Raw genomic sequence first — 13740 nt, 5'->3', positions numbered from 1 at the left:
CAGTCACAGAACAAAAAGAATGTTGTAATAATCCATACATCCAGTGTCTGTTCAATCCATGATTTTTAGTGTCTAGTAGAGTTATGAATCTAAGATCCCGGGCTTGTCTTTTGAAATCCTTGGAAATGTTGTGCAGGTTTCCTTTGAGGATGAGGACAGATAGGTCAGACATAGTCATTGCTCTGTGAAAAGTGTTCACCCAAATATGATAGGGTAAAAAGAAAAGGAGTACTTGTGGCACATTAGAGACTAACAAATTTATTTGAGCATAAGTTTTCGTGAGCTACAGCTCGCTGTGTGAGTTCATTGGAGAGCATAGTGATTGTCTGGCTTCACCCACATAGGTGTTGTTGGGGCATTTAGTGCACTGGATGAGGTACACCACATGTAGTGATAGGCATGGGTAGGATCCAGGGATCTTGAAAGGTGTGGTGGGGGGTGGGGTTGGTTGTCCTATCACTGCAGAGGTGTTAATGGGCCACTCTACCTTTGGTCCCTTAGAATATGTGTTAACTACTTGTGATAAACAATCTGTTCCACCTTGCATTTAGCTGTGACGCTCAGAGTACCTTTCCCAGGCTTGAAGAAGAGCTCTGTGTGGTTCAAAAGCTTGTCTCTCTCACCAACGGAAGTAGGTCCAATAAAAGATATTACCTCACCCACCTTGTTTCTCCAGTAGTGAAATAGCTAACAATATTGGTTTCACAGTTAACGGCCAGATGAAAGTAATGGAAAAGTTTACACTTCTCCAAAGTATGGTTTCAGGCTGACTGCATACTCACTTAGCTATGCTTCAGTTTCTGTTCCGTTTGTGGTTTAATTTTTTTGTTTGTTTGTATAAGTAAAATGCTAGATCACTGTTACTACCAATGTGTCTATGGAATTCTGTGGTGGTTGATGGACTCCCACAATAACTTGGGTTCTCCTGTTGCAGTTGGTTGTTGGCTTGCTTGTGAACCTCTACTGCCTAGATGATCATGTGCTGGTTTTAGATGAGAACAAACAGTCCACTCTCCAGCAGAAAGAAACTTAGGCTCCACCCTAGAGTGGACCACAATTAGGTAATTTGTAATTCTGTTAAATTCTCTCTAGGTTAGGTGGTGTTTAAATATATGTTAATTAAAACTTATCTAACATATTTTAAAAGACCACCTATTTTTCTAGTCTGAATACAGCCAGAAGATCTCTGCCGGCAGACTCTTTTCCTGTGTCTGTCTCTCACTGACTAGCAAATGACATTTTAGCTTGTAAATACATAGGTATTTGAGGTTCATCCCTTCCAGTATGGCAGTAAAAGGTGTTAGAGCTCTAGTCTGGTTGACCTGGAAGTGATTGAGTTCCTTTATTTAAAACAATATAATTTTGGGCGGGGGGAGAATTATCTGAAATTCTTGTGGTATCCAGAGAAGGCCTTTCGTCTCCCAAAGTCAGTTAAAAATATACAAGTGTATGGGGGTATGTCTACACTGGCAGAGTTGCATCACCAGCAGTTACAGCGCCGCTCAGAGTGCGCTGAAGGGAAACTGCTGTTGTGTGTTCACACTGTCAGCTGCCTGTGGAATAGCATGTCCACACTTGTGGCACTTGCAGCGGTATTCAGAGCGATGCACTCTGGGCAGCTATCCCACAGAGCATCTTTTCCTCTTCTGCCGCTAAGACAGTGGTTCTCAAACTAGGGGCGCCAGGGAAGGGCAGCCAGCTTCCCACAGCCCCCATTGGCCTGGAGCAATGAACTGCGGCCAGTGGGAGCCGCGATCGGTCGAACCTGCGGACACAGCAGGTAAACAAACCGGCCTGGCCTGCCAGCGGCTTTCCCTGAACAAGCAGCGCCCCTAGTTTGAAAACCACTGCTCTAAGAGTTGTGGGAAGGCGGAGGGGGTTGTGGGGCATCCTGGGTTCTGTCCCAATGCCCTGTGATGCATTGCTTCGCATCCCAGCAATCCCTGTGCTTCCGTCCGCATTTGACGCCATCTTTCAATGGTTTATGTACTGCACGCTCTGCCTCCTCAGTCTGCAGGAATGGATCCCGCTCCATTGACCAATATGCCGCTTGCTTTCACTCACATGTCACGAATGTCAGTGGAGTTATTCCTTAAACTACAAAGGCAAGAGGAGTTCAACATTGATCTCGCCACGTGTGGTAGCTACGACACAAGATTGCTTGTGGCATTCACGGAGGTGCTGACCACAGTGGAACGCCGCTTTGGGGCTTGGGAAACAAGCACTGAATGGTGGGATCACATCGTCATGCACATCTGGGATGCCGAGCAGTGGCTGCAGAACTTTCGGATGAGGAAAGCCACATTCATGGGACTGTGTGATGAGCTCACCCCAGCTCTTTGGTGCAAGGACATGAGAATGAGAGCTGCCCTGCCATTAGAGAAGTGCATGGCGACTGCACTGTGGAAGCTGGCTACTCCAACCTGCTACCGATCGGTTATTAACCAATTTGGAATGGGAAAATTGACCACTGGACTCGTGTTGATGGAAGTGTGCAGGGCCATTAATCGCATCCTGCTCTGAAAGACTGTGACTCTGGGCAACGTGCGTGACATTGTGGATGTCTTTGCACAAATGGGCTTCCCTAACTGCAGAGGGGTGATAGAAGGCATGCATATTCCAATTCTGGCACCAGACCACCTAGCCACCGAGTACATTATTCGGAAGGGATATTTCTCTGTGGTTTTCCAGGTGCTGGTGGATCACCATGGGTGTTTCACGGACATTAATGCAGGCTGGTTTGGAAAGTATCTTTCTGGCCCGTTCAGGATGCTGCAAGCAGGGAGTTTCTTCCCGGACCAGAAGATCACCATAGGGGAAGTCAAAATGCCCATTGTGATCCTGGGAGACCCTGCCTACCCCTTAATGCCGTGGCTTATGAAACCATATACAGGGCACCTTGACAGCAACAAGGAGCAGATCAATAACAGGCTGAGCAAGTGCAGGATGACTGTTGAGTGTGCTTTTGGCTGATTAAAGGCCCACTGGCGATGCCTAAATGACGATATTCCTATGCTTATAGCCACCTGCTGCACGCTCCATAATATTTGTGAAGGGAAGGGTGAAAGCTTCACTCAGGGCTTGACGGCTGAGGCTCAGTGCCTGGAGGCTGAATTTGAACAGCCAGAGACCAGGGCTATTAGAGGGGCGTGGGGCCATAAGGATTAGCGATGCCTTGAGGCAGCAATTTGAAGCTGAAAGCCACTAATATTTGTTGCTGTGCTCAGAAGTGCAGTGCTTGTAATGCTAGGAGGTGATTGTGATTGGTGCAGACAATGCACTATGAAGGTTTAAGAAAATTGCCTGGTGCTTTGCAGGGCTCTGTTTGCTTTCAATTAATGGAATAAAGATTGCTTTCAAACAAAAACAATTATTTTATTAAAAAACAACAAATGGAAGAGAGAGACAAACAAAAAAACACATCAGCACTGTGGGGGATGAGGGAAGGTGGGGTCCCAGGACGGTTAAAGATTTGTGTATGTCCAGGTATCATATGCAACCTTGTCCTTTGGAGTACAGTGCAGTGGGTACTGTACTTCAACAGGGCTAAACTGCAGAGGGATGGGTGTTGAGTGCAGTGGGTACTGGGAGTCCACAGGGCTGGACTGTGATAGGGCAGGAGTGGAATGTTGCGGGTACAGACTGGAACCAGGAGGTTGATAAGAGTATGTTGGCGGTGTCTGGGGGGCACATGGGAAAGAGTTTTGTGATGGCGGCTGCAGGGGAGGGCGGGCGCAGAGCTGCTTGGTTTGTAGTGCTAGTAGCTCCTGAAGCACATGTGCTTGGTGCGCCATAACTTTTAAGAGCCGCTCTGTGGCACGCCGTGTTCTCCTTTCGGTCCCTCTTCTCATTGTCCTGCCACTTCTTCAATTCTTGTTTTTTGGCCGTGGAATGCATCATGACATCACGCAGTAAATGCTCTTTAGATCTTCGTGGCCGCTTTCTAATTCTGCACAGCCATTCAGCCATCGATAACAAAGAGGGAGGCTGGGCTCCCATATCTGTGAAGCCAAAATGCAACATTTTACAGAAGCAGCATTGTTTTCAACACGGAGACCACTGATTCAGTGATGTAAAACACAACCACTATTCACATACTCATCACTAACTGGCTGACTCCAGGCAAACACATGAGCCACAAGACCCCCAAAATGGTGAGTAACCGCAGGGGCAAGGGAAATCAGTGTTCCCGGACTGCACTGTACACTGGGCACATGGCTCTTGGGGAGAGCCAGCACCGGAGAGCGGGGCCTTATAATCATTACTGTCCCCACGTTTTCCACAGGCTGTGTTCATTATGGAAGATATCTTGTTGCTGAGGGTGAGCAGGGAATCAAGGGAGGCCGTGGCCCTTATGCGGCTCACCTGGGTGCAGCAATGGTCCCCTTCACCCCCTCCCCAGTGGTGGCAGAGTGGTGTAGGAAAATTACCCTTAATGGCGCAGGAAACAAAGTAGCTCTGCCAAAGATCCTGCGGCAGCGGATTGCCCAGTATCTCCACGAGAATTTCGGGTAGATTTGAGGGAGTTGATCAACACCCTCTTGCGCATACCACCACATGCCTAGTCTGAGCAGCGGATCATACAGACACAACTCTTCTTTCTACAACCCTCCTGCCCCCAACAACTTGCTTCAGCAATTCCCAAAATCAAAGCCACTTACCAGGGGCCTCATCTCCTGTTTGCGCTTCGCCAAGCTTCTACAGCTGTGACTGGCTAGCCTCCTCCGGGGTAGAGAAGAGCTCCTGGCTGCATGTATCTCTGACCTCCGAGTCATCCTCTCCCTCTGGGTCCCCCTCCACATCCTCATCCAAGATTTCCTCCTCCTGGCTCCGTCTACTCTCGACTGGCACACGAGCCACCAAAGTATGCACAGTGGCCTTTGTAGTGGAGGTGGGGTCGCCACCGAGTATTGCGTCCAGCTCTTTGTAGAACCAGCAGCTCGTGAGCGCAGCACGAGGCATTCCACAGCTCCTTCACTTTGACCTTGCACTACAGTGTGTCCCAGTCATGGTCCCTTTCTGTCATGCATCGTGAAATCTTCTGGAGGTATCATAATTCCTATGGCTGGAGCGCAGCTGGGACTGCACAGCCTCCTCTCCCCAAATGCTGATGAGGTCCAGCAGCTCGGTGTTGCTCCAAGCAGGGGATTGCCTGGTGCGTGGAGCAGACCTGCTCACCTGGAAAGATGCGCTGAGACCACTGCACGTGTCACCGAGCAAACAGGAAGGGAACTTTCAAAATTCCCAAGGAATTTACGGGTGGGGTGACAGTTGGTCACCTGAGGGCAGGGCAGTAGAGTTCAAACTGATTACTAGAAGTCGTATGTAAATCACAGTTTTTTAGAAGATTCATGATAAGGTCAATGGCAAAGTATTGAATTTCACCAGCAGGCTTAGTCAATTTCAAGGATGGAAGGATTTGTGGCAGAATGGAGTGCTGTGTCTGTGTGGAAGAATAGACATTCTGTGTATACTCATTGATAAAGTTTGCTGGTTAAATTCATTCTGTCCTTGAAATTGACTAAGTTTGCACACAGAACTCAATTCTTCCACATGCACACAGTACTGTAAATTATGGTAATTTTTGAAAGAACACCATAGCTAAAGTAATATTTAAAAGGTCACCGTTGGGGGCATTTTCGTGATTTCCATGCCCTCTGTGAAATCATGATTTACACAGGGCCCTACCCATAATGCTTGTTCCATTCCATAATTTTCACGCTGTTTTTAAAATGCCCACAGTCCTGTACTCTGCTTTTCAGTCTTTACCATCTCTCGGGCAGAAGCATGGAGCCGGCAGAGCTCATTGCAGTTCTAACGACCATTGCTAATACAAGACACAGAATTTTCTTGTATTTGTAGTACTGATGCCTAGTCTACATTAGAAAATCAAGTCACCATAACTACATCACTCAGGGGTGTGAAAAAACTATGTTGCTCCAGATTGGGTTTGGATAAATTGACCTAAGTCCCCGAGTAGACAGCATTAGGTCATTGGAAGAATTCTTCCATCAGCCTAGCTACTGCCTCTTGGGGAGGTGGATCTTTCCTGTCAGCATAGGTAGTGTCTATTCTGAAGCACCAGTGTAGCATTGTAAGTGTAGACAAGCCCTTAGAGTACTACTACTACTGGGATTGTGAGTAGGAAGAAGAGGAGATGTTCAACCACCACGATTGGATGCTGATGGACACAGTGAATAAAAATGCCAGGTTGCTGCTGGATTCATGGTGCATCTCCACATGGTGAATCCCCGCCACTGGGCCTGAGAAGTGAGCACTGACTGTTGGGTTGGTATCCTAGTGCAGGTTTGGGTAACGAGCAGTGGCTGTAAAACTTCCAGATGCAAAAGAACACATTCCTGGGTCCATGTGCCAGACTTGTCCCAGACTTCCAATGCAGGGATACCAGATTGAGAGTTGCATTGACAGTGGAGAAGTGAGTGGCAATCATGCTCTGGAAACTTGCAACACCAGGTTGCTATCAGTCAGTGGGCAGTCAGTTTGGAATTGGAAAATCCACAGCAGGGGCCGTTGTCATTAAGTGCTGCACAGGACTGTGACTCTTGACAGTGTTCAGGAAATAGTGGATGGCTTTGCAGCAGTGAGATTCCTAAACTCTAGTGGGGGTGATAGACGGCACCAGCCCATCTCGCAACTGAGTGCATAAAAAGAAAGTGATACTTTTCCATAGTTATGCAAATACTGGTGGATCACTGCGGACATTTCACTGATATCCTTGTAGGCTTGTCAGGGAAGGAGCATAATGCTCTCATCTTTTAAGAACATAGGACTTTTCCAAAATCTCAAAGTGGGGACATTCTTCACATTAGTGATGTTGAAGTGCCAGTAGTGATTCTGGGAGATCCAGCCTTCTCTTTACTCCCCGGCTCATGAAGCCATACAATGGCCACCTTGGAAGTGCCAAAGAAAGATTCAGCTACCAGTTCAGCAGGTGTAGAATGATTGTTGAACTTATTTTTAGTAGACTGACGGGATGCTGGCATGGTTTGCCCACTAGATGGGATCTCAATGAGGCAAACATCCCCATCATTGGAGCTGCAAGTTGTGTACTGCATAATATCTGTGAGGCAAAGGGGGAAAGGCTACGAGCAGGGTGGAGGAGTGAAGTGGACTGGCTGTCTGGTGAATTTGAACAGCAGATGTAAGGGCTACTGGAGGAGCCAGGTGTGGAGCTATACAGCTGAGGGAGGCCTTAAAAAGAGCAGTTAACTCAATCACAGTAGTGATGGTTTTATGAAATAGTTTGCCTTTGTGTGTACAGAACTTAAATGTGGGTGAATTATTGACTCCTCTGTGAATTGTGTAATGTGGCAATTGTACTTGGTGTAAGTAATAAATATACTCGGAGTATCCAAAAATAGAACTGTGTGTCCACAGAAACAGGAAACAAAGCTAAAGTGCAAATATCCAAGGTAAAAACATTCTAGCAGCACTGTAAGAGGGTGACCCATACTTTACATGGGTTTTTAAATGCATATATTTATGTATTAAGACATATTACAAAGTTTCAGTCATATTACAAAGCATGTAGTATTTTGTGGCTTTTCCTGTAGTTTTCTCAGGCCAGTGTAGGTGCAGTTATGGTTCTTTTTGCTTTCTCCTGATGTGAAGGGGTAGAGGTAAGAGGTTCATACTATGCTGCCACCTGTTATATTGGGGGGAAGTGGGGGGGAGGGGGTGGCTGTGACACACATAAGGAGCTGTGACAATAGAATTTTTAATGAGTTGGAAGGGCTGCTATGTCTCGGGTCTTTCAGATGTTGCACAGCATTATCGAGCCACATGCCCAGTTTGTTTCCTGAGTAAACCCTTTCTGACCTGATGGATTTCCCAATTCACCTCTCGGTCCCTTTTCTTCTTCTCTCAGATCCTCTCTCCGTTCTTCCTGGTCTTGGATATGTGGCCTCTCCAAGCCCTTCATTCACAGTCAGCAGCTGTGGGTGAATGGAGCATCTTACAGACTGTATCCTCCTGTATCCACTTCTTTCTTAATCTGAGTAGGGTCAGACAGTCAGCTGGCTTGGAGAGGGCACCTCTCAAGATCACCACATCAGAGGCTGCTGATTAAAACAGACAGATACAGCATTAGATTTACAATTGCAACAGAAAGGGAAAGATAAGTCTCAAAACTCCCTTACATTATTCCCACAAATACATTTAATAAGAAATGCCAGGTGTCACTTTAGCTTTGGAGTGCCTCATTACAGGACTGCTGTGCAGCTCAAGCTGTAGTGAGCAAGCCGTAATGGAGAGGGAGGTAGTTTTACTGCGTGGACGGTTTAGACACTGGATATCCATAGCTATGAGTATAAGGAAAGCGTGGTAAAATATTGCCAATATTTTCTTAGGTAGTGATGATTTTGGCTGATGCCTCTCCTGAGTGTGACAAAGGCACAGAGAATCTAGCTGCTACTGACATTCTGAAGCTGCTTGGTTGGACCCATTTACTGTTATGATGCCATGAGAACTCATTGCAGTGTGACGTGGGGGAAGAAACAAGCCACCATACCCAGAAATATTCAGGAAAATATTGCAGAGTATCTCCATAAAATTTTCATTGAGACTGCTCGTGAGGATAAAAGGGACATCCTTGTTCAGTTAAACAAAGTGCCCCACATGGGGTGAATTGTGGTCTTCCCTGCCTAGCCAAACAAACCAAATAATGGACATGTGGATGTTGGCTCTACCTCTATCAGAGCATGTGGTGCTGACTTGCTGTAGAGCATGTCTGCTCTCCAGCAGCACAGTTCAGGTGATGCAGCTGTGCTGCTGGAGCATTGTAGTGTAGATGCTTCCTACATAGATGGAAGGGGTTTTTCTGTCTATGTAGTTGATCCACCTTTCAGAGATCAGTAGCTAGGTCGATGGAAGAATTCTTCCGTTGACACAGCCAAGTCTGTGTTGGGCAGGAGGTCGAACTAACTGCAGTGATCAGCCCTGAGTGACATAGTTAGGTCAATCTAATTTTTAAGTGTAGACCAGGCCAAGGACTGTATAATTCAGACTGCCATACTAATTTTTTAATTTTATCTTTTCAACATTTTACAAGTAAAGTGAACAATCAAAAATCAATGCCCTTCTTCTTCAAACATGGGGATAGGATGAGCACCATTCTTAAATAGGGACTAAGGAAGGAGGAGTGGGTGGGAGGGAAGAAGTTTTGAGCAACGAAAAGATGAAAAAATGCTAATAAGACGAATAAAGGATATATACACTTACTTGAGCTCCCTTACTGTTTATCACTGGGCTCATGTGCGCTTCCCAGGAGGGACTGGATTGACTGTAGCGGAGTTTCAGAATACTCCTGGCTTATCATATGGTTTGCTTCTCCCTTCTCCTCTTCCTCCTCGTACACTGAGGTGGTCTCCGTGTTAGACTCTTGCAACATATCCACAGTTGTATGTTGGATACTGCTGGGGTCTATGCCAAATATGGCATACAGTTCATTGTAGAAGCAACAGGTCTGCAGGACAGCCCCAGATTAGGTGTTGGCATCCCTCGCCTTCTGATATGCCTGCTGATATTCCTCTGCTTTTATGAGGCACTGGTGCTAATCCCTGTCATGCTCCTGGTTCAGTAGCCCCTGTGCAATGTCTGTATTTCTTTGGCTGTTGCTTAGCTGGATTTGCATAATCTCTTCTCCCCACAGGCCAAGGAGTCCCAGGACTTCTTTCCTGCTCCACAGAGGAGCATGTCTAGTAGCTATCTGTGTGCGTGGATCCAGTATGGTTGGATGCTCACAAAGTTGGACTAATAGGTGCTCTCACCAAGGTGGGCAGTCAGAAAAGGGCATTTCAAAAATACAGTGCAGGTGTTAGAGCTGGGGAAGGGGGACAAGTATCCGGTGTCTTTGACCTCCTGGGAGGTGGAGTTCAAAATTGCGATTAGAGCAACTACTAGTGCAAAACAGGGGTATTGTGGGGCAACAGCTGGATGACTGTTAGGGTTGACACAGGTAATGCAGTGTCTACTCTCTTGCAAAAGTAAGTTGACCATGCCTCTGTGTTGCTGGGGAATTGGTCTTAATGCATCACTGTAATGGGGTGCTTACATCAGCACGAGACGAATTTGGGTAGGTTGAAACAGGTTGACTTAGGGTACGTCTACAGTACATGTGCTACAGTGGCACAGCTATGTTGCAGCTATGCTAGTCTAGTATAGACACTTATTATAGCAGCAGAAGTGGCTTTCACATCACTGTAGTAAATCCACCCCCTTAGGAGAGGTTAGAATGCATCTGTTGACCTAGCTGCATCTGCAGGGGTGTTGGGTCAACCTAACTGTTGACATTTTTCACAGTCCTGAGTGATGTAGCTAGCTACAATCTAAAATTTAGGTGTAGACTAGGCTTAAGGTTGATATAACTTTGTCGTGCAGACCAGGCCTGAGTTATTCTTCAGAGTCTCGGCCTTTTTTTTTTTAAAGTAAATCTCTACTTGCTATGGTTCTGAGGAAAGTCACCAAAGCATGAAGTGAGTGTGACTGATGCAGAGATGTTTGCTTGGGTATGCAGAGAGCCTGAACCAATAGCTCTGAGATGTGAAGTGCCCCACAAATTTCAATGAGTACTAACTTGGATGTCTGTGAGGATATCTTTAAGTATCAACATTGTTAACTATTTCACAGCTTACTAAAGGAAGTATCCTATTATGAAGATGGACACCAGTGTTTCTCAAAATAGGGTGTAAAGGACTACCTGAGTTTGACTTAAAGATGTCTAAATTAAGATGGGGAGGTTTTTAACAATGCCTTTTCTGTCTACAGGGGCCCGTGACTGGTTTCATTTTCCTAAAGGGGGCTCAGATCTTGAAAGTTTGAGAAATACTGGTGTAATGAAAGAGAAGGGAAAATATCTGTATGTATGCCAAGACTTAAATATGTTTTAAACAGCTTTTTAGGTTTGTACACCTGTATTTGGTACAGTTTAACTTGCTCCCATATTAGCAAATTATTACTGTGGTGATATGAGTAAATACTATATGGTGCCACAGTAAGTCATCTTTTTCTAAATAGAATTTATGGCTTGAGGAATTCTGAGTCAACTTGTAGAATTAATTGCCATGGGATGTTGTGATGGCCAAAAGTATAACTGGGTTAAAAAAAGAATTAGATAAGTTCATGGAGGATAGATCCATCCATGGCTATTAGCCAGGATGGTCAGTGATGCAACCTCCAGCTGTCAGAAGCTGGGACTGGATGGCAAAGGATGGATCACTCAGAATTGCTCTGTTTTGTTCATTCCTTCTGAAGCATCTGGCAATGGCTGTGTCAGAGACAGGATACTGGGCTAGATGAGCCATTGGTCTGACGGATTATAGCTGTTCTTACGTTCTTAGTTAACGCCTACCACCATTGTGCTTCATGGGAAGTTTATCCTGTCTGATAAAAAAAAGTAACCAATATTAAAAGGGCAACCTGTGAAAACAGGCTATTTATGTGATAAATGTCTATATCAAATACATTTAGTCTTCTTCTGATTTTAAAATAAGGAATAGATGGACTATAAATATTGTACCGTTTTTATAAAAAGTGCAAAACGGACAATTTGGTGTTTGAAAAAGGAGATATTTCTCATTTTAACAAAACGGCTGTGGTAAACTCTAATGGAGGCACTATAGCATCTTGTCTTTTTATAACTAACAATATGTAACACTACCAGCTAATTCTGTGGCTACATGGTACAACATATTTCCAATTTGTGAAATCAGCTACCTTGTTTCTACATGTTGCAGTAGCTTATCGAACAACACTGCTCGGTGTGTATTTCTCACTACAAAATAACTGAAGTTGGATGAAAGCTTATCTATTATATAAAATTATGTATTTTGTGGACTCTGGTTTTTCTGAGTATGCTTTGAGAATATAAATCCTTAGATTTGATGAAATATATAGGAGGTGAAGTAATGTGTGTTTTTTCCCTTCCTTTCCCAGTAAGTAACAGATGCGGGTAAAAGATCCATCGAGGGCTAATCCTGAAAAAAACAAGAGAAACAAAAGGCCTAAGAGGCATCAGGATGAAGACTCTTCAGATGACATTGCAGGTAAATAAATTATGTGACATTTGGCAATCAGAGTGAAGGAGGGAAAACAGTGTCCATATGGTTTTCATTAGTCAACAAAGCAGAAAACACATGTGGGAACCGTGAACTGCGTGTTGGTTGAATGCAGCAACAGAGATGCTTACAATCAAATATCTATGGCGTGATGAATTGTCATTACATTGCACTCAGGGAATTGGTGCAAAAATTAATGAACAGGAGGATAGTTTGGCCATATTAACATTTTTAAAGAGGCAGGTGTAAGGACAGCAGTGCAGTGATGTAGTTAAAACACAGGGAAGGCCTTAAGGGTAGGAAAGGTCCAAACTACCTATATTGACACACACAAACAAATGGATTTCAGTAATGTTAAGAGAGTTGACGAAAGTTAGGAAAATGAATGTTTAGTAATTTTGTCCTTCGGTTTATCTTGGATTTGTTGGGTTGTCACCAGCTTGTAGCTTTTTGGGTGTTCTATTTGGTAGGAAAAATAGTACTTTTAAAAAAGATGGAAATAAAATCCTTCAGATGCATCAGAAAATGGACACTATTGTGTCCTTGGAGCTAATGTGTCCTGCCTTTAAAAACTATATAGATATAGCTAGATAGTGGCTTTGAAAGGTTTAATTTATGTAAATAGCAGACAACTAATATATTTTACAATTACAAAATTTTGTTAAACAAGTTGAGGGTAGGCTACAATTTAGATCTGTCAGTTTTGATAGTTACCTTCAAAGTAATCTCTGTAATCCAGCTTTTGTGCTGGAGCCAAGGTTCTGGAAGGAAGTGCTGTGTCTGAAAGCCCTTAAGTTGTATCTTGAATAAGCGTGGTGTGCAAGCTCGCTGTACCTCCCAAGTATTAAACATATTTTTATAGTAATGAGTGCCACCTGATTAGCATAAAATGGAATATGATGTGTTATTACAGCACTTTTTGTAAAAAGGAAAGGGGAAAAATAAAAGGCTTGAATCCTTGTACATGCACTTAGAAGATTGAATCTGGCTTTTGTGACTAATGACTGAGTGTCTCTTGTTCTATAGGTTTAACCTGCCAACATGTAAGCCAAGCAGTAGATGTGCATCATGTGAAGAGGGCAGTAGCTCAGAATGTTTGGTCAATATGTTCAGAATGTTTAAAAGAAAGGAGAATAAATGATGGCGACCCAGTAATTCCTTCTGACATATGGCTGTGCCTCAAATGTGGCTCTCAGGTAAAGAAACTTGCACTGTAAATTTACAGACAAATATAGACCCTGATCCTCTGAAAGAAGTTGCAAGTGCAGATTCTTATTTCTGCATGGAGTCTCACTGGCTTCAGTGGAACTCTGGGCAGGAGCAATGGGATTTTGCCCAAAGGGGAAGTGTTATCGCCACAGATCCCTGCTTTTGGGATAAGCCTGTACTAGAGTTTGAAACCCTCGGGAAAGCTCTGACTCTTGGGGACGGTGTTGATTTCTCTTTGAGCTATACAAACTTTCCATGCAAGTCTATACAAGGAGGTGTGCATGCCACCCTACCTGCAGTACACCCACTGTTCTTTCTAGACATCGGAATAGCAGTTCAGAACTCCCTCTGGTCTCTTGACTTCCAGACTAGAAATATTTTTTAACAGTGAGAGTAATTAACGATTGGAACCATTTACCAAGAGTCATGGTGGATTCTCCATCGTGGAGAATGTTAA

At 44.5% G+C, this 13740-nt stretch overlaps 1 protein-coding gene across 2 annotated transcripts in view; it reads left to right on the top strand.

The window, feature by feature from the left end:
• The window catches only part of USP45 (ubiquitin specific peptidase 45), a 101979-nt gene that overhangs the window by 4395 nt on the left and 83844 nt on the right, over positions 1–13740 (top strand). Inside the window, exons 2-4 of one of the 2 annotated variants that reach the window (XM_074948149.1) lie at positions 10786–10876; positions 11953–12062; positions 13101–13270. In XM_074948149.1, coding sequence (XP_074804250.1) covers positions 11963–12062; positions 13101–13270 — 270 coding nt within the window. In that variant the 5' untranslated portion in view covers positions 10786–10876; positions 11953–11962. The remainder of the gene's footprint in view (positions 1–10785; positions 10877–11952; positions 12063–13100; positions 13271–13740) is intronic. The other variant, XM_074948150.1, reaches the window with a different exon arrangement.

This window comes from Natator depressus, chromosome 3, assembly GCF_965152275.1.
Source record: "Natator depressus isolate rNatDep1 chromosome 3, rNatDep2.hap1, whole genome shotgun sequence".
In the NCBI taxonomy this organism is placed as follows: Eukaryota; Metazoa; Chordata; order Testudines; family Cheloniidae; genus Natator; species Natator depressus.
The sequence above is the reverse complement of the archived record's forward strand: the minus strand, read 5'-3'. Positions and strand labels throughout refer to the sequence as shown.